Raw genomic sequence first — 21,287 nt, forward strand, 5'->3', positions numbered from 1 at the left:
TCCTTTGGGAAGGATGAAAAACTATCCATAGAGAGCCATCTTCCAGGGACTGTAGGAAAATCCATCTTGACCGCGTAAGCTACCAACAGTGGTAAAGACCTACTCCTACTCCGCGGCTGAGTGGGGTTGAGACTCTACTGAGTTCTAACTTTAAGCAGTTGTGATTAACTTCTGATTCTCCTGCCATTAGTGTCGTCATGTATGCTACTTCTGAGGACAGAGACTGGGTCTTATTTTTTTTTTTTTAAGATTTATTTATTTATTTATTTATTTATTTATTTATTTATTTATGATAGACATAAAGAGAGAGAGAGAGAGAGGTAGAGACACAGGAGGAGGGAGAAGCAAGCTCCATGCAGGAGCCACACACAAGGAGGATGGAGTCCGGACGTGGGACTCCATCCCGGGACTCCAGGATTGCGCCCTGGGCCAAAGGCAGGCGCCAAACTGCTGAGCTACCCAGGGATCCCCATGAGACTGGGTCTTAAACTTGGGTCTTACAACCCAAAGGGCTCAAGCTAGGAACCGGGCATTTGCAGGAGCTGCTGACAAGAAAAGACCTGAGGAGTACTGAGTTCAATATTTCTGGACACCTCTTAAGGTTCAGCAGTTAATCAAGTGGACGCACGGGCTGCTTGCATGCTGGTGGGATGCATGTGTGATGGAACTATCTTTAGACGTGAGAGAAACATAAATAGGGGTGAGTATCTCTGTCATAAATCAGCCGGGGAAAACACTTACCCAAAACAACCTTTAAAAGACAGGGAGGGGGCTCTGCTTCCCCATCAAAGGCTCAGATTGCTGAACACCAAAGCAGCAAAGTGGAGTGTGAAATCCACAAGTTTCTCCAGCTCTGCTTGTCCCATGCCAACGTATTATAAAAAGCAGACTTGCTGATATAGCATGCCTTTAAAATGATCAAAATGACAGATGGTTGCTGCAGAAACACATCCTTTTTATAGGACTGATATTAATCAGAAGAGATTGACAGTGTCCCTTTAATCTTTTAATTAAAAAAAAAAAGTGCATTTCTAGAAAACAGTACAGGGCAAGTCGGTAGCATCTCCGAAGTTCTTTGGAACGATGGACCATCCACATTATTTCAAACTTAACTGGAAGGCTTTGGTTTTCCTTTCTTTATATATTTATTTGTGTATGTATTGCTAATAGAAGAGAAATGATGTTGTTGCCTGAGAAGCCCAATCTTGGCTTCAGTTATGCTGTCACTAAATGTCCTTAGCAGACTGTCTTGACTTCCCTAGACCATGCCTGGTGTCCTCACCTGGAAAATAGTGGGAATGCTCCAAACAGACCATTTTGTTGTGGGAGACAGTACTGTGATTAATTTGGGTGGGCTAACACTGAATAAAATTGCCATATCCTACTTCGATATGTCTGATCATTAATGGAGAAGCAAGGTGCTCTGGATGACAGCTAACTGCCTGGTGAGTAGGACCACTGGCATCAGGCAAAGAGGATAATTAAGATCAGGATCCCACACTTCCTTCCCTGGAGAGGGTGTGTGCAGGGTTCAGAGGAGAAAACACATGCCTGGATTTCTGTAATAGCTTCAGCTAGGATTGCTGACCATGAGAACCTGGTATTTTCCTGTCCAGCACTCCATGTTGAGAAGAGAACTCATTTTTTTCCCCATCTATCCACAGCCCCTTACAGCTCAGTCTGGGAGGACTACAGCCCCTTGCAGCTCCAACGTGAGCAGTGAGTCCAGATGATTGCTTTGGGGGTGGGCACGGTTTACAAGATAAGACGAGGAGACTGCTATGTGGAACTTTTGCGGAAGAGACTTGTGAAGATGGGTTGGGATCCAAGCCAGGAGTTGCTTGGGCACCATTTTTGCCACCACTTGGATGTGGTGTGCTTGTGAACAAAGACCAGGAAAAGACAACCACTGTGGGGTTGTGGAGACACATGACTGGGTTTGTTGGAGCCTCTGAATTCAACTGTGCCTGAAGCTGGATTGCCTTCTTTTTCCCCTATAGCCAATACAAATTAGATTTTTGTTGCTTATGAATAAAAGAGTCCTGAATAAAGATTCATCATGCCTCTCTCTCTCTCTCTCTCTCTTCCATACTCTTTCTCTTTCCCTCAAATAATGCAGAATAAACATCTACCCTACTATATGGATGGTAGGTAGGTAGGTAGGTAGGTAGGTAGGTAGATAGATAGTATCAGATCTTTCCTACGTATTAGGATGTAAGCTTCATGTTGAAAGGGGTCTTGTGTGTCTTCTATCCTGCCTCATTACCATCTTCTACTTCACAGACTGACGTACAGTAGGTGCTCAGTAAATAATTGCTGAATGAGGAAATGAATCACATTTAAAGCTCACAACCACCTTGCAAGACAGGTATTCCTGCTTTCATTTTGTAGCTGAGCAAACAGCCTTGGAGAGGTTAATTGACAAGCCCAAGGCCACACGCTTAGTAAATGCCAGGGCCAATATATCAACCCGGACCCGTTTGACTCCAAATTCTCCTCGCCACCTCCCTGACTCTTTAATTTAGTCTGCTGTTGACACGGCCTCTTTGGCAGTAGAGAAAAGTCACTTAGTGACTAAGATGGAGTTGCCTCGAAGTAAATGACACCACTAGCATTTATAGCAGGTGTACGTTCTGATGTCGTTCCCGATCAGCAGATACTCCAAACATATAGATAACATCGCAGGGCAGCGATATCAGCCACAGACCAAAACAAGTTTACGTCTTTTAGGTTTATCCAAAAGTGTATCTAAATGACCTGCAAGTTCTTTACATGTTCCCCTACCTTCCTGTGGGGATGGTTATTCTTGGGCCACCATCAGAAGCAGCACTTTGGCAGTTCCTGGCATCACTGCAAACGTGTATGCAGATGTGTCATGAACTACGTCACCACATTCAACGGTGCCGATCCCTGCTTGGAAATCCAGAGTACAGGGGTTTGCTTATACCATCCTCATCCCTATGAGGGGGGGCACCAATCAGCCTTTCTCTGCCACCATCTACTCTGTGATGTTGAGTTAGAAAACATACAGAAAAGATGGCAAAGAGTGCTCAGGACTCAAATCCAGGAAAGCGGATACTCACCTGCTGGATTCACAGAAGAGTGTTCCAGAGCCCATTTGCAAGTGGAGCACTCAGAAATTTTCATTTCTGAGATCTTGTAGCTCCTTTTGACCTATATCTTTTGACTTTTGAGTCCTATGCTTAAACGATGTCAAATTCCACAGTGCCAGTGGGATGGGGAAGATACTGAAGCTCTATCTCGACACATCACCCCAACACCACGAATTCTGCAAGGTGCTCTGCTCTGCTAGGAAGAGCTTTCTCCTTCGCTTACCCAGTTGATGCCTGCTGGTGCTTTACAGCTCAACTCCAATGCCACCTTACCCTTTTAACCGCCCTCTTCCCTACTCAAAGAGACCTCCACCTACCCCGTGTCTCATGTGTTTTCCTATGAATTCCCAAGGATCCACCTCAACAGTAGGCTGGTGAAGAGGGAAGGCTCTGGCCCAACATACCTGATCCAAATCTCAGCTCTGTCACTGACATTCCTGTGACCTTGGACAAGTTACCTTACTGGAGTGTCAGTTTCAGGTTCTTTGTATGCAAAAGAGGCATCATAATGCAGGACTGTGATTCTTTATCTGAGACCTTTGGGGTCATTTGTATTTTGAAATTCAAATTTTTATGGGGGATGGGGTGGGGAATTGTCTTTTTCAGAAAGGTAGTTCAGTGGGAACACTGATTATGTAACACCCTCAGTAGGGTCTGGGACAACACTCTGAAATCAAACACATAAATGTCCCTGTCACAAAATATATGAATATTCACACCAAGTGGGATATAGAAAGTCTATAAATAGGCACACATCATTTCAGGTCAATTTTGCTTCCCAAATGAGTTTTGGTGCCAAACTCCCCCTCCTAAAAACCCTGATTTACAGAGCTTTTTGGAATTTAAAATTACAGATGAGGGATGGTAGGCCAATAGTACCCCATGTTAAGGTTTTGTAATAACAAATCGAGGCAATATATCTAAGTGTTTAGCACAGCACCTGGCTGAGAGAAAATACTCAATAATTATTCCCTGTCATTCTTTTCTAATGCTTTCCTTGCAGTGTCAGCTTTGTGTTTATCTAGTGTTCTCGATTTCATGGGCTGTGAACCTACAGGTCTGTGGCTGTAACTATCACTTTAGTGTCCTGGGTATCCAGAGCAGTGCCTGATATAAAACACGTTAGGAGTGAAGGAATCACTAAATTAACACATTTGTGCTGTTTATACTGTCTTCCATGTAGGAAAAATAGTCTTTTGATCCATTATCTGTAATACCTAGATGGGATGGGGAGTACCTGCCCCAGTGTGGAGAATGATCCGGCCACATATGGTCAAAGGGCAGACCTTTTGGCAGATATCTATAGCGAGGAGTACACATCTGAACTCACAACCCAGAGCCAAGGGCTCATTAGACCTAAATGCTAACCAAACAGACTAATCACTTACTAAGCCACTGTTCTCTGATGTCGTTTAGTCTTGTGCGGCCATGGTCTATGGCTTGTCTAAGTCATCTTGGCAACTTCTGGATTCAAGACCGATTGACAACTGACTTGTCAGGCCTTCTTTGTTCTCAGATCATACAGCTCATCAATCATTCAAGGTATTGTTGAACATTTAAAGTACATAAAGAGGTTCGATAGGGACATACATTATTCCCTTTTATCCAAAGATTCTGAGATTGAGATCCATACTAAAGGAAAGGAGTGATGTTTATACAATGCACTTGGTAATACTACTCTTTTCCTCTTCTGCTTCTAACTACCCATGAAACTGTCCCAACTGTTCAGCTCAATCCCACATGGCCATTCTGGAATTCTCTGCATGGATGGAAGGAGAAACATCTACCTTGCTAAACATTCAACAAGTTTAGACATGAGATGGAGGGGGGTGGTTAGGAAATCCAAGATGGTAACAATTCTGGCTCTCCCGAGGGATGGCAGGTGGGGCTCATTGTAACTATTGGATCCACTCCTGGAACAAAAGACCCTGTTGAATAACAAGCCCTAGAATTAGTGGAAAACAGCTCCACTCTCTGTTTTTGCCAGACCAAGATGATGCTCTCTTAAAGCCTGTGATGATGTCTGGTCAATTATTTTTTTCTTCAACTGAGTAGAGCAAAACAGGGCAAGGCTACTATGAATAAAAAAAGTGGCACTTGAAAGAATTATGAAACAGAAGTTCTTCTGCCACAGAATTGTTGGCTCTTGAGGTTGGAAAGATCTTGGGAGGAATCTCAAACTCTGATCCAACAACCCTGTCAAGTGGCCACTACAACTCTGTTTGCATATCTCCAGTCACAGTGAACTAACTACCGATGATGGAGTACGCACACTATTTTGGATCACTTTAATGTCTTGCTGATGACATTATTAAGGTGCGGGTGGCACCTTACTTCCCTATGGGAAAGCTCCTGCAATTCTTGAAGAGTTGGTAAAAAAAAAAAACAAAAACAAAAACACAAGGTCAAGGAATTGGTAAGCAAGCTGATACAGCCTGCTGGGATTCAGGACAGCTGGTGTCAGAAGCCCCAGCTGGAAGGTGTGTGTGTGTGTGTGTGTGTGTGTGTGTGTGTGTGTGTGTGTTACAATTTTTCTCTCTTTGAGCTGCTCTTCCTCCCCTGCAAATGTTACTGCAATGGAGTGATTTAAGTTTCTTGACGCCAATGGGTAAATAACAGGCTCTCTCAGCAAACCAGAAATGAAGCTAGTCTCTTTCTAGCCATAGCATTTCAGTGTGTTCCAGGGGATTGGGAGAGGAAGGAGATGAATATGTCACAGCAGCTGGTCTAGAGGCTCCCCGCTGCACTGCTCTCCTGACTTATGGGTAACTAGTTACCAGAAGTGTCACTTGGGAAAACAAAGTATGATAGGGCTAAGATCTGCAAGTAAAATCACTTGTCCCTTCCAAAAATAACTGGGTATGTTTCTCAAAACACTCTGCAAAGGAGGAAGAAATAGGGCCTCCCCAATTTCTCAGCTGGCCTGCGTGTCTCCTCATCTATCATTGGGGTAATACGTCCAGAGTGGCATTTCGTAATGACAGCAACATTCCAGCAAATCGATAGTTATTTAATTCCCAACAAGCTCTGAAGTCCATTAAGCCTGATTACATTCACCCATTTCAGTGGGTGCCACTATTTTTCCTACACCGGCACTTAATCTATAACAGGAACTTATGAGAACTTTCAAAAGCAATTTCAGCATCAATCAGCATAGAGTGAAGGGCACGATTTGCTTGTAATTATTTATCGGACAGGGCAGCAGAGGGTCTGACAAAACTCCAACAGCCGACCTTCACCCCAAGTTTCCAATAGAAGCCAAAGGCCTTCCAGTTTGCCATGGACTCCTGCTTCAGGCCCCATGTGTGCTCCACGGACCTGCTTATGCCAGGGAAGACGGAATAATTTCCATGTTGTGAAGGACCATTCTCCAGATGGTCCACTCATTTCTCACATATAATACAGGAGTTTCCAAACTGAGCAGAGGCCATAAATCTAGGATGATAAAATGTTCTGTTAGTATTTAGAATCATCCCTGCATGTCTCAAATCACTGAAGTTCTTAAAGTTCACAAGAACCATCCAGAAAAGGGGGGGAAATGTTTTTGACCAGAACCCTCCCCAGAAATTTTAATTAGGGTATTGCAGGATTTTGAAATCTATCCGGAAGTGCAAGGGACAAGAATGAAGGTGAAAAGGTGCAGGAAACACAAAAGACATTTCGTTTTCCTTGCCGGTAAAAACGCGATACAGGATTCATTACAAAGGGATGGCTGTTCTCAAACAAATAACCAACAAACAACAACCACCTAACCATCTGGGTTCCCCACGATGTACAGACTCTGTCATTTACTCGATGTTAGCTTTCCACAGAGAACTTCAGACATACACCCACCCAGAAGCCAACGCTTGTTTAAAAAGACAAACTTATGGTAAGGGGGAAAAAATATCCCAAGTACCTTATTGGTTAGATGGTTCTCCCCGCACAGAATTAATAGCCTTAAAAGTAAAACCAACACACATTTCAATCCTCCACTTTCTTGCCATCATTAAGATGTAAGCAGCTGGTAAGGGATTCTTAGAATAATCGCTCAACTTCATAAATTAACCATCAACAGAGTGTTCCTTTTCGCCTCGATGCCACCCCTCAACCCAGGTCGGGTTCGGCGGGGGTGGAGGGGGGAGGGCCTCTATGAAAATAGCCAATCCATGTGAAGGCAAACATATGAATTGATGCATATTTCATGCCTTTTCTATTTCCTGGGTTCAAGCTCTTAACCAAGTCACCTCATGATAAGTTACTTTGCCTCATGATCTGCTCTGGGAGACTGAGTCCCTCAGAAAGCTGGGAAGGAGAGCAAATCCTTTGCCCTGTGGTCAACCTCCTGAAGCAAAGGCATGAATGTTAAACAGCACCCAGATCAATACAAGCAAATATAGCTCAACTACACCATTTATTCAGCCATGAGAGATGTCAATAGCCAGATTAGGGTGATCCATCTTTTTGATTTCCTACTGTCTTCCCACTGACTACACGAGGGCTTTTTCCTGTATTAAAAGTGTTTGCTTTCTCAACCATAAAAATTCCAATTATTACTCTGAGCGCTCTGGAGTTAAGTTGCTTGCTGGCAGTGGCCTTGAATTACCTGGATCAGTCCGGGGAAGTAGGGGGCTGCTGGAACGATCATAGGCACGCCATAGGGATGCAGGAGGACTCCTTGAGAAGGCAACATGCTTTACGTGAAGGTATTATTCCCTCTGAAGCTCAACACATCAATGGAGAGTGAGGGGAAAATCTATAGACCCAACTTCTTCCGAACTACAAAGCTGAGAGCCAAATCGCTTCTGTCAGGAGCCAAGCGCTCATCAACGCCGAGAGGGGGAAAGAAAGAAAATCCGCATCAGCAACTCTTAATGTGAAAGTTTTCTTCCCAGACGACGAGGAGAAACAGCAGCTGCAGAGTTGAAGCTACCAAAATGGAAGGTGCTATTTTGGGAACGGCTTGCCTAACATGACTAACCAAATACTCTTCATTAATTTACTTCTCAGAGAGAGAGAGAGAGAGAGAGAGAGACCAACCAAATGACAGGGAGAGAGAGGTAGTCCGGCTATAGGATTTGGGCTCTTCCAAAGAATTTGGACAAAAGGCAAAGGACAGAGTCCAGATGGGCTTTGTAGAGAGAAATACTGAGCACGTAAATTGATATGATTATCAGTTGCCACTTAAAACTCAAGGAGGTTAATGTGGGCAGCCTTTGGTCCTGATCCAAGAGAAGCTAGGGTGATAGTATAGTTTGTGTCCCCCTCTCTCTCTCCCTCTCTCTGGTTTTATTTTTATTTTTATTTTTATTAATTTTCTTTTTATTTTTTAATTTAATTTATTTATTCACAAGAGAGGAGAGAGAGAGAGAGAGAGGCAGAGACACAGGCAGAGGGAGAAGCAGGCTCCATGCAGGGAGCCAGACGCAGGACTCAACCCCGGGTCTCCAGGATCATATCCTGGGCTGAAGGCAGCGCTAAACTGCTGAGCCACCTGGGCTGCCCTGGTTTTAATTTTTAAGGGGAAATCTGCACAAACAGTCCAATAATCATACCAGCTAACATTTGCAGAGGGTGCTAAGCACAGAGAATGAATGAAGTTATTGACATGGGCTATGTCCCTTATTCTGGGAACTGTCTGAACTACTATCAGGTCCAGGCAAACACAACAGGTAAGGGGGCTCACACTAGCTGGATTGTTTGCTCCCAGGCCGAGCCTCTGAGCCTCGGTCTCCTCACCTGGAAAATGGAATAATAACAGACCATACCTCATAGGGTTGCATGACCAAGTCCTTGGCATGATGCCCTCTGTACAATACTGTAGGCCATCAGCCAGTCTCATCCCGTGTTTCCTGTTCTTGTCCCAGCGGTCGGTATGGACACATCTCTGGCCTCAGATCAATGGTGCAGATACGTTCAAATTGTCACTTGTAGCGGGAAGGCACGGGGGCCGGTGGAGAGCTCCCCGGTTTCGAGAGCAGGGATGGGGAACAGACAAAGCCAGTCCGCTCAGCTAACGCCGAAGGCCCAGGGATCACTGGAAATCAGCTTCAAACCAAACATCCGCGCGCCACATTCCACCTCTAACTCTAAGCAGGACACAGGATATAGATTTTGTAGAAACTCAGGGCGCTTCAGACACCGCAAAACATATTCAACTATTGGCTTTTTCTAAATCCAAATGTCAATTCCTCCACTTTTAGATAGCCAAGGTGTTTTTACACTACACTAATTTTAGTTGCTTGATTTAGCTGCATAATTACATTTCTAGATAACGACAGTGGACAGCGTTTGGCAGAGAATTCAATTATTTAAGGCTGAATTTTGGCCATCTTGACAAGGTTTCTCTGTAATTGATTCTCGTGTATCAAAGTGGCCACACTGTTACAATTCAGAAAGCTCCAGTAACAGCTGCAAGTTGACCCCTCTTACTTAACAGCCTGATACTGTTTCTAACTTTAGCTTTTGACTATGACTTTCAACACCGCGCTTCTGAGAAGTTACCAGGGAGGACAGAGGCATCGCCACGCGCCAGCTTCCCGGGATGGGAGGGCTGTTGGTCACTCTGGTAAGGGCTGGGCCTGACTGGATTATGCCTCCTCCCGGTTATAGCATGCAAAGACCATTGGAGGAGGAGACAGGAAATAATTTGGTCACAGAGTCCAGAAACTTACACATTTAGATACTTAGTTTCCTAAAACTAGAATAGAGGTGACAATACGCACTTGCTCTTCCCCAAGACAACTCCGGAGAGCAAAACTACAGGAGTGTTTTGGGAGGCACAGAGTTCCATAAATACGAAGGATCATTGTGTTTATTACTGTATACGTTGTTTTGGTTAAAGAACCTGATGGGTTCGGAGAGAAATGAGAAATGCATTATACATGGGGCATATAGACGCATGGCTATTATCCTTTGCAGAGAGGGCATTGCCTTTCTGCTTTTCAAGAAGTCCGCACGGAACAGAAGTTTTTGCTGATTCTGCATGAGGAGCATCCATTTCCTCCTGTCTCTTAAGAGAAGGGCTCATTGTTTTGTGACTCTTTTTATTTTGACCGCCAGGAAGCTCAAAGACGAAGAAGAGGTGGGCCTCTGTCGGTTGTGTTGGCTTTTACTGCCTGTGTATTTGTGTTCCAGTCTTCGTGTCCTGACCACCTCCAATCCTAACAGCCGCTATCCACATTGTTTCTGCTTCTGATTTTACATTCATATATTACTGTCCTGTAAAATCTGTAGCAATTTTGCTTTTGGAACTGTTTGAATTGAACATATCCTTGTTCCAAACCCACCTCGAAAACTTTGTGCAGTCATAAAACATGACATTTAATGACAATCCTTCAGTAAAACCTCTTTTTCTGAACACAGGTTCTGTTTTTCCAAACAAGAAGCACCCAGTATTCCTAGACCATAATTCTTTTTTCTTACATCCACTCCCTCTGCTAAAAGGCAGACATCACCTTCTGTGCGTCCCTCCTCAACCACCGGCTCGGTGCACGACTCCTGATAAATGGTTGGCTCTCCAGCGTCTAGTGTGTGGTATTAAGCTCATGTTTTTTTTTTTGGTTTTGTTTTCTTTTGCTTGTTTTGGAGGGACTTTGAAAATGCAGAATAAAAGAATAAAGCAGAGATCGGGGGAGCAGTGGCTAGGAGACACAGGTAGGCCTCAGAAACACAGAATTCAAGGGAAGGGCTGTGCATCAATATTTGCTATGGCCATCCCAGGCAGGAGGGCAACTTGTTTCTATAAATGGGCAGATGATAAATAGCTCAGGTGTTGAGGACCTCAGCTCTTTGCTGTAACCACTCAAAATTGCTACTGTCACATGAAACCATTTATAATGCGGAAACAAACACTGAAATTTGAATTTCCTGTAATTTTCACCTGTCATGAGATAGTCTTCTCTTGATTTTCTCCCCCTCTTGAAAAGGTCTAACAACCATTCTAAGCTTGAGGGTTATAAAATGGGTAATGGGCTAGGTTTGGCTCACAAACCATGGTTTGCTGACCCCTAATTGAGCACATATATTTTAATTAAGGCTCTGGAAGTCAGACTTCAATATAGTAGCAAATATATCCTCCTTTTTTGGTTGCCCTCTGCTTCCCCATGTGCTTCTTGATTTTTTCTTTCACTTCCTTGGTGCTAGTCCTGTTGATCTTCCCTGTGTCAAGGATTTCCATCAGGAGATTTTTTTTTTTGGGGGGGGGGGGTCTTAGCCAGGCTTCGATAGTTCAATCTTACCCTCACTCTCAAAAATAAATAAATAAATAAATACAAACAAACAAAAACCAAATAAACAAACAAACAAAAAAACCATCCCAGCTTCCATCTTCTTTCCCCAACCTTCCATGATGACACTGCTTTCTCAGAGACTGCCCTTCTCTTTCCCCCTCCTGGCTCCTCTGCTGAGGTCAGATGCTGCATCTCCCTCTCACATCTGAGAGTGAACATGAGGATTACGCTGCTCGCCACCAGCCTTTGTGGGTGGCAGCCACCCAAAGTTTAAACACTCACGTAGAAGAAGAAAAAAGTATCACAAATGTCGGCTGGAGGTGGGGAGAGGACAGCGCTCAGAGACCAGTGCCTGCGGTATGGATTCTGTTGGTCAACAGAGCCAATTGCAACCTTGTGGACCAAATCCAGGCTGGGTAGGAGGATGAAGGGGAGGAAGAGGAAGGTGTTGATGATGATGACGATGATGGTTTGTCTGCATTGTGTAAAAGAGAGGTGATATTTTTAAATGGAGGTGTCTCATGTAAAATTTAGATCAATAGTAGTATCTCTTGAAAACCTGGAAGATCTAGAAATGTTGGGCCACATTTCCTCATACCAATAATCCCTGAAGTCTAGGAAGAATCTGCCTCCCCCATAGAGCAGGAGAATCAGACTCTGTGAGACTGTCTCCACCATTCTTTACCTGCCACCTGAAAAGAAGCCAAGGGTTAGCTGCCACTTGTGGACCATTGAAACAGAACGGAACAAAAAGCATAAAACAGAATGTTTCTCTGACAATATTAATTGCACTGTCGATCATTTGGATATTGACAGTGTTTATATGACAATGTGGATCCATGCGGAACATGGACCCACTCATACCACCACCCCATTTCCAGGCCGAGTTGGGGAAGAGACAGTTTCCTACAGTATTCAAGGCCCTTTATGATATTCCTAACCTTTATTTTTCCAGATTCATCCTCTAATACACCCTGTCCTTCCTTCTACAAATCACTTTTTTTTTTTCTGCAAATCAGTCTGGCAAGGTGCCTTTGCCATACACTTTTATAGATCCCAGCCTCTGTACAATCTGGCCTGCTATGCAGAACTATTCGTTCTTCCATTTTTCTTTTTATTTTTCTTTCTTTCTTTCTTTCTTTCTTTCTTTCTTTCTTTCTTTCTTTCTTTCTTCCTTCCTTCCTTCCTTCCTTCCTTCCTTCCTTCCTTCCTTCCTCCTTCCTTCCTTCCTCCTTTTCTTCCAACTCAAACTTGCAATGTTACATGTTCTGCAAAACCTTCCCCATGATACCCGGCAGCATGAGCTACACCATCACCTATGTTCTGGAATCACCCTAGCAAGGTATGAGAACCCTGTAAAGTGTGACTGCTCCTCTGGGAGGTAGAGTGGCTCAAATGAAGAAGCCTGCCATTCATACATGTTCAACCGATGACTATGAGGTGGTGACCAGATAAACAAAGTTTCCCAGAATGCTTCCTGGGAGAATGGCTGACTGAATGTCTGCTTTGGGAAAATGTGAGTCAAGCTGAGGGTTTGCAGGGGTCCCCAGACCTCTGAGGACTACCTGTATCTCTAAATTTGTCTCAAATGTCCAGGGTAGTGGGGGAGGGTCCCGGCATAGTAAAAAAAAAAAAAAAAAAAAAAAAAAGCCTAAGTCTCAAAGTTGGAGAGGCTGAGTTGGGATATTGGTTCTGCTGTCTTTGAGCGTCTGATCTAGGATAAGATCCTTAGTCCTGAGCCCTAGTCTCCTCGGGGGTGAAGTGACTCAACACCTGCACCTCTTCGCAGGCAGGCTGCTGCTGTGGAATGATCTGGTTATACATGGGTGTTCCTGGCACTTGGAAAGTAATCAAAAAGGTCTGGTGTATTTTTATTTATTTTTTTCCTCAGGTCTTTAGTGTATCTGCCTGAAACTGTTTTCTCCTCATCTCCGTGATATGTCACATTTGCCTTCTCTGGGCCCCACCAGTACCCACAGCGAGGTCTCTGTTGGAGCCTCCTTTCTATCCCTCACTTGGCTGCTTATTGAAGACAGCCCCCCTACGTCAAAAAGCAGCCACATGCTGGCTCCTCTGGCAGCCTCTCCACCTTCTGCAGCACTCACGACCTAGCCTTCTAGGCCCCTGGAAGACCAGCAGTGATTTGTCCCAGGATGGTAAAGACCTGGCTGGTGACCACATCCAGGTAAGATCCATTTTATCTCTTCTCCCCCATCCTCGATAATTTTGTTTTTTTTCGTGTCTTTTTCACAGGACTGGACATAGAGCAGATGCTCAGTAAGCACTTGAGAATCACCAGTGGTGTCCACCGGACGAGATGGGGGTTCAGAGAGGTTATGTCACTTATCCAAGTTTAAGCTGCAAAATGTGTGCTTTGTCAGTTACCAAGAGCCAGTTTTCCCTTCCCTTCCCTTCCCTTCCTTTTTTTTTTTTTTTTTTTTTTTAGTTTTCCCTTCCAAATGCCCCTACTACTTGCTCCATCATCAAGAGTGACCACTCCAGGGCAACAACTTGGGGCAAAGTTGACAAACTCCACTCACCACCCAGACGTGCATTCAAACCCCATCCAAAGCAGGCGAGAATAACATGGAAGGGCTTTACTTTGCATGGACAATTTACCTAAAAGTAAATTCCCTGAGATGCTACATAATGTTTTGGTCCTGATGCTGGGGACAGACAGATGAGTTCCCACCATTCCCAGCAGAGGGGACACCAAAAGCATCAGGCTGATTCCCAGGGAGGCAAGATCCTCCACAGGAAAAGCTTCCACAGACTGTGGGTAGGATGTACTGAGACATGGACCAGATGCTCCTCAAGTTATAGCCACTGCCTATGAATCTTCAGTGGGGGACCGATCCAACTGGGTAAGTGACATCCTGGGAAGAGATGCTGTATCCCAACCCCTCTTATGGATTGGTTTGGGTTAATACGTGTAAATGAGTTAATGAATAGAAAGCTCTTACAAGAATGACCAATGCCTACTAAGCATTCCATCTCACCATGACACCACTATTCCCTCACGGTCTGACACTCCTTGCCTCTCCTGGCTTCCCCTCTTGCAAAAGCACCAGATCATAGTAGTTAAGAGCTCACACTGAGCCATACTGCCCATATGAAAAGCCTAGTTTCTACCAAGTGCTAGCTGTGTCTTCTCGTGTAAATTGCCTAACCTCTCTGTGCCCCAGATTCATGATCTAAAAGATAAGGATATTGTTAGTAACCATAACTCACAGGTGGTCTGGAGATTCAAGAAAGAATATCACGCAGACATTTAGCTGAGGGACTGGCTCATAGCAGACACTCATTTAATGGGTGCTGGTAGCTGTGGCAGTGGTAACAGCATTAGCAACAGCTGGTCTGGAGGATCAAACCAGCTCAAATCAGACCTTCCCCAAACCAGGAGTATCAATATCCTTTCTCCTTTCAACCTCTAATAGGTTAAATAAAACAGTGCTTACAAAAGTTAACCTGCCATGTGCCTTCTTATATAAGAGCTTCCCTCCTCCTTCCACACCTCAAACCAAAAATCGAGACACAGGTGGTAACAAGGATGTGTGTGTGGCTTCTGTACATAGGAGAGATGGTGCTGAACCAAAATATGAGAATTTCAATTTTAAGCAAGGGTTTGTGGGGATGATGAAGATAGTGCTTTTGAATCTGGGACACTGGGTCACCCTATTACCTCCAAAAATGGTTTTGCAGATGCACAAAGAAAATTCCAGTAGGTCCTGTAAGTGAGGAGACTGCTGATTATCATTAGAAACTGGAACCCCCAGTGGTAGAGGCAGTACCGGGCTCCTCTTGGTTCATTAAGCGCTTCTTGACCTGATTCTCCTCTGAAAGCCAGACTGACTGGCTGAATGAGCAAATCTAAGAATATCAACCCCACACATCATCTCTGCTGAGATCAACAATGCTTCAGGAACCGACCCTTGACCTATCTTGGGATGAATGGCAACTGGGTTTGAGAATTTGTTGACCTCGCTTCAGGCAAACAAATGCTCCCGAGGGACTCTCAGAGTTGGGGATGATAATCAGCCATTCCCCTGAATTTTGCTTTGTACCCTTCCCTGTATCTTCTGCGTCTGTGCTGCAGGTCCCTGCAGGAGCTGGGCACAGGGACACTCCAAATAGCACAATCTCCAGAACTCATAACTGGGCCTCTCTGCCCAAACCCCATGCACATACTCTATTCCCTGTGAACTGGCTGTAACACCTGAGTTCTACGTGCATCCTTCTCTCCTTAGTGACTAAGCGCCTGGACTGGCATCTCCCCATGTGCTCTGTGTAACAGAAGCTTCCTAAGATGCTACCTTGTAAAAAGAACCCCATGACCAAAGAAGTAGGAGAAATTCAGCCTGAAGTCTCTCCCTCTTGGGGATTCATGATGCCTTATTAGCACAGTAAAGCCCCTGAGAGGTCTTGTAAGAATAAAAGAATAGAAACCTGTTTGACCTTATTTGATCCAGAAATTATTAGACGGCCAACAGACCATCTGTCCATCCATCCATCATCCACCCATCCATCCATGTATTCATCCTGCTATGTGATATCTGGCCATTGAGAATTAATTGTCAATCATGTGCAAAGTGCTTTACTCCTCCTTTTTTCCCTTCTACTTCCTCATCTTCATCATCACCATCTTCTTCATCATCATCATCATCAACATCCTCATCATCATCACAGTTCCACCATTTGAACAAATACTCGATGCTTACTTTGTGCCAGATACTGCACCAATTTCATCACATTCGCTCCCTCTGCTTATCCTCTGAAATCGATTCTGTTAGGTTTCTTACATTAGAGACGAGAGAACTGAAGCACTGAGAGGTGAAGTGAATGACAAAGGAAATAAGGCTGGTAAACGAGGAGCTGTAGTTTGAACGAGGTCTGCTGGGCCCTGGTTGCTGATTACTCGGTGAAGCCCCTTTCTGGCATGTGACCCCATGTAAGTATTCTAAGAAATGCTGGCCAGGACAAAAGTCATGCTGAGTGCCCTCCTTATCTCCTTCACCCTCAGCACCTCACGCCATCTCAACCACCCCAGTAGGCACTGGAGGCAGAGGGAAGACACACCCAAAGCCAGTACAGAGAGCTAGATGGCACTTGGAGGCTTGGGGAGGGCTGGCCTCCGCTGCTCCAAGACTTCAGGGAATGGGGAAACACCCCCAAGCAGAGGAGGTTCAAGGCACAGGGAAATGGGCTGGTCACATGGGAACAGCAGCGAAAAGCAAGTGTGGGTGGAGGAAAGAGAGGAGGGTGACCTAGGAGAAGGAGTGCTGTAGCTGAAGCACCATCTCAACCTCTGGGGCGGGCTTATCCTTGGCTCTGTCCCATATTAATAATGCCTCTTCTGGGGCAAAGGGGTGGTTCTTTTTCTAATTGTTCTTCTTTTTTTTTTTTTTAAGATTTTATTTATTTATTCATGAGAGACAGGGAGAGAGGCAGAGACACAGGCAGGGGGAGAAGCAGGCTCCATGCAGGGAGCCTGATGTGGGACTGGATCCCAGGACTCCAGGATCACGCCCTGGGCCGAAGGCAGCACTAAACTGCTGAGCCACCCGGGCTGCCCCCAAAGGGGTGGTTCTTAACTCATATATCTGATGCATGGACCACTCTGAGAATTTGGCCTTCATTCCAGAAAATAGTACATAACTCACAAAATTTTCCATATTATTACAGGGGATTGAAGGCCCCTCTGACACTCATCCCGGGGACCCTCGAGGAGCCCCCGGATCTCTATCAAATGTTGAAGTGTATGGCCAATGTGTGCTGTGCTTTCGCCAAAGGAAAGGCATGGATGGAGTCAGAATCCCTGAAGTCGGGCTCGCGGTGACAGTTCAGGTGACTGGCCTCCCATGGAATCATCCTGACGTGCTTACTGGCACTGTGACTTTGAGGATGTCTACCGGCCGCTCGGAGGACTCTCACCGCAACTTGACAGGGATGAGGTTTGCAGAAAGGCAAGAAGGTCAAACAGCTGGGGGAAGTGCTGAGGCATTCCACAATGCAAAACCAAGTCAGACACTGTGGAATCAACTCCCACCCTCAGCTCTCCTGTCCCGATATGAGCGGTTCTCCCAAGTTGGGGCCTGGCTTTCTCTGCTGAGGCTTTTGCCTCCAGCTCCAGGCCAGGCGACAGATACTATCGGACCAGTGAGCTGGTGGGAAGCATGGCAAGGCTCCCACCAGAACCAGCGTTGGGGGACAACAGAGAGGTAGGAAGCATGTGCTTGCATTTTCAGAGACTCTGCAGTCTGCGCTTGCAGGCGAGACTGAGTGGTTGGGCCCCAGCGCCGAGCTGGGCCAAGCGCACAGCTGAGCATCTGTGAGGACGGGCCAAGGGGCTGACCGCTGCAAATGGTTTCCTCGCCATGTCATGGCCAGGCAGCTGGTGGCAAGAGTGCCTCTGACAGGTGGGCTTCTCGGCTTCCCAGATTAGCAGTGCCCTCTGGGACACTGTGGGAACATCAAAAGAGGAACCACCCTAAGTGACCTCATTTCCTTTCTGATACATATGACGACCTTTCTTTAAATATATCTTGCTCGGCAAACCGTACCATACGTAGCATTTAGCATTTGCTAGATACTTTCTCACCGCTTCATGTATCCACTCATTTCATCCTCATCGCGATCTTATACGGAAAGTCCTGTTATTATCCCTGTGTTACTGAGACACGGAGAGGTTAGGGAACTTGCTCAAGATCTCATACCCTGTGAGCGGCGCGTCTGGCTCCAGAGTCACGTATTCAACGGGTGTGCTACCTCTCCAGGAAAGACACATTTAAAAAAATCTATTTATGTTTTTTTGGCTGATCTCAACCTGACTAATAAAAAGCAAGCTTGCTTATTTGTTGTTTTTATTATTTTATTTTATTTTATATTATTTTATTTATTATTATTATTGTATTTTATTTTATTTTATTTTATTTTATTTTATTTTATTTTATTTATTTTATAATAAAAGCAATGTGACCTGTTGGCTAGGAACTCAGAATCCTGGGGCCATACTAAAGTTAGGTTCAAATTCTGGATCTGACGCTTCCTGGCATTGTTGCCCTAGGCAAATTACTTAACCTCTCTGAATCTCAATTCACTCATAAATTTAGAGGTAATAATACTTCCTTTCAAGGCTGTCATGGAGAGTACACTAAGTCATGTAGCCATGTGCTAAAAATATTCCTCGCGCTTGGGTCCACTTTCAGGAGCTTCACGCATGGTGGTTATATTTTAGCACGGTCACCTCTGTTTACACGAATGCCAGGTATTTAAGTGACGACTCACTTATTGCTCGCTGGTTGACCCCAAGCATTCCAGCTGCATTGATCAGTAAATTCCCATAGTTGCTTAAGCTAGGTTGAGTTGGGTTTCTGTTCCTTGCAACTAATAGATTCTGAACTAATTCAATAGCGATGGTAAGAACAGTAGACACGCACGTGCACAAAAGGAAGTCAACAGAAGATACCTTTGGCTTCTGTTTTTAAACAAACATGTATATAGATCTTTCTAAGGGCCAAATGCCATCATAAGCTCTTTCAAAGACTAACTCTTTTAATCTTTTAATAATTCTCTGGTGTTGGTCCTCATAACTGCCCCGTTCTCCAGATGAGGAGGCATAACATGGTTTACATCATTCCTGGCTAGTTGGGTGGGAGGCCCATAGCCAAAGGCCATGTCTGCCTGCCTGCTTCCAAATCCTATTTTCTTTCCTCTGCATGCTTTGCATCACCAAGGATGTTGATGTACTGGCTAAGAAAGGAATCCTGGAAACCTATAGAGGAGCTAGCACCAATAATCAGGTGCCTGCATTATAAACACTGCCTCCGTGCTGAAACCTTCCCTAAGTGAGTCCTAGAAAAAAACTGCATGGGCCGTTAACAAGAATTCCAAGATATCCTTCCAGAGAAATCCCACTGTTGCAGAGCCATGCCAACACAGACTACACAATCTCAGAACTATATTCAGACCCAGAAAAAGAAATATCAACCTGAAATCAACCTACCACTGTCCCTATCTCTTCTTTTGAAATAATATTTGGTGGAGAAATCGGTTTCCCCTTTCTACACATGCTCATAAACTCACTGAGCTGGTTGGTTTTTTAGGTACTCGTTTTTCTGCACACCCACCTATGACAGATCTGAACAAGTCAGCATTCCATGAAGTATTTACTGTGTTCTTTTGCATCTCCCCCAAGAATACCGAATAGAGTTTAGTGTGGAAATTCACAGATTCCAGGGTGCCTGTTTGTTTTAGGATTACCACCCAGACCTCACTTCCTTGGAGACTCCATGGCTGGCCTCAAAGATGAATGCTCTTTTTAGGACCAAAATAGAACAAAGGGACAAAAGGGAACTGAAGGGTTTAAAATTAGGATAAAAAAAGAAAAAAAAAAAACTTGGCTCTGGAGTGGCTTTCCTTACCCGTTTAAACTTACCAATGATGCCCAACTTTTAGTGTGGTTTATCCCCATATGTTCCCACACTCCCACTGGGACCTAACATTTGCAGGCGCTATTTATCATTCTGGCTAGTGGTGTGCTCATCTGCCTACCTCACTAAGCAGCCCTTGTTGTTATTTTTATAATTACTGGGAGTCTTTTTCATGTTACACTCTGCCAGAACTCTGGCTTACCACACACCTGTTATACTCGGAACACATGGAGCGAAGGGGGTGGGTCTGGCAGTGGAGGAAAGGGGAAGACGGCCTTCCTGCTCACTATGAAAAGCAAAATCAAGAATAAAGAAGCAGACCAGAAGCCACTAGGTACCTCCTTTTTTTAAGGGCTGTACTCTGTGCCAGCTTGTTATTCAATAAACACTCTCTGCTCATTGGAGAGTTTGTTTCTTAGAGCAAATGCTGTGCCTTTTTTTTTTTTTTTTTTACAAATGGCAACTTTGTAGTCATCACGATGACCAACAATGAATATCATCATCCCCATTTTACAGATGAGAAAACTGAAACAAAGAAAAGTTAAGTCCCTGGACATGAGGGCACACAGATGGCAAGTGGCAGATTGGGAGCACCTCCGAATTCAGGTGTTCTGGTATGAGACTACTGTGCTGCGCTCTAATCAACATCCCTGCCGTCCACAAACGTCATCCTCACCACCGCCAGCACACCTCCTTTGTCACTTCCACCATCATCAGTAACACTGTTATCACTGCCACCCCCGCCAGCACCACCACACCACCTTCACCAGCATCATCACCACTGCCAGTATAAAAGTATTCCTCTGGGTCTTTCCATTGGCTGAGCACTTTGCCAGGTGTTCTACAAACCACCTCATGCCATATTCACAACAACCCTATGTTACTAGTCCTGTTATCACCTCTACTTCACAAATGTGGAAACTCAGCTTCAGATAAGTGAAGAAATCTGTCCCAGTAGCTGGTCAGGGGTTCAGAAGATCCGTGATGATTTTACAATTCAAAGCCAGTTTTGCCTGACACCTATGAGAATGTGTTTACCTCCTGTACTCCCTTTCCTGGAGGTGGCAGGTGGGGGCACTTCTTCACACTGGCTCTCCCCGCCCCTCACCCATCATATTGGAAGTTTGTTGCTAGGCTGTGAGAGACCTACTGCGGAGCTGGGATATGACTTTGCATGTGGTAACTCTACTACCAAACAATGTGCAAGACCAACTGCTGAGATTCTGAGCTCTGGCCAAGTAACATCGGGGATCTTTGGCCTGACATCTGCTGAAACTGGCCTGTAATTCTCTTGAATGAAGCCCCATGCATCCAGGTCAGTCCCTCCTGAGACGTCACCATCCTCACCAAAGCCCCCAGACGTCCCCTCCGGCACATTCCATTGGTTCTCCTTTGCCTAAACACCGGATTTGGGGGATGAAGGGGTGCCGCAGACAGTATCAGGCTTGTTTTTCAAAACTTCTGCTCCTGTCCATCTCTTCTGTCAACTCCCAGACCAAGCGACCACCGTGGCGCACCTGAATTATTGCTGTGGC

General features: G+C 44.9%; 1 protein-coding gene across 45 annotated transcripts in view; it reads right to left on the reverse strand.

The window, feature by feature from the left end:
• Window positions 1-21,287, reverse strand: part of RBFOX1 (RNA binding fox-1 homolog 1) — a 2,027,925-nt gene that overhangs the window by 330,490 nt on the left and 1,676,148 nt on the right. For 8 of the 45 annotated variants that reach the window (XM_072753929.1, XM_072753917.1, XM_072753914.1 and 5 more), the window contains exon 1: window positions 7,699-8,121. The exons of 36 other annotated variants lie outside the window; for them this stretch is intronic. In XM_072753929.1, the coding sequence (XP_072610030.1) occupies window positions 7,699-7,785 (87 nt within the window). In that variant the 5' untranslated portion in view covers window positions 7,786-8,121. Of the gene's footprint in view, window positions 1-7,698; window positions 8,203-21,287 lie in introns of those variants that run through there. One more of the 45 variants, XM_072753905.1, reaches the window with a different exon arrangement.

Source organism: Vulpes vulpes, chromosome 3, assembly GCF_048418805.1.
Source record: "Vulpes vulpes isolate BD-2025 chromosome 3, VulVul3, whole genome shotgun sequence".
Taxonomy (NCBI): domain Eukaryota; kingdom Metazoa; phylum Chordata; class Mammalia; order Carnivora; family Canidae; genus Vulpes; species Vulpes vulpes.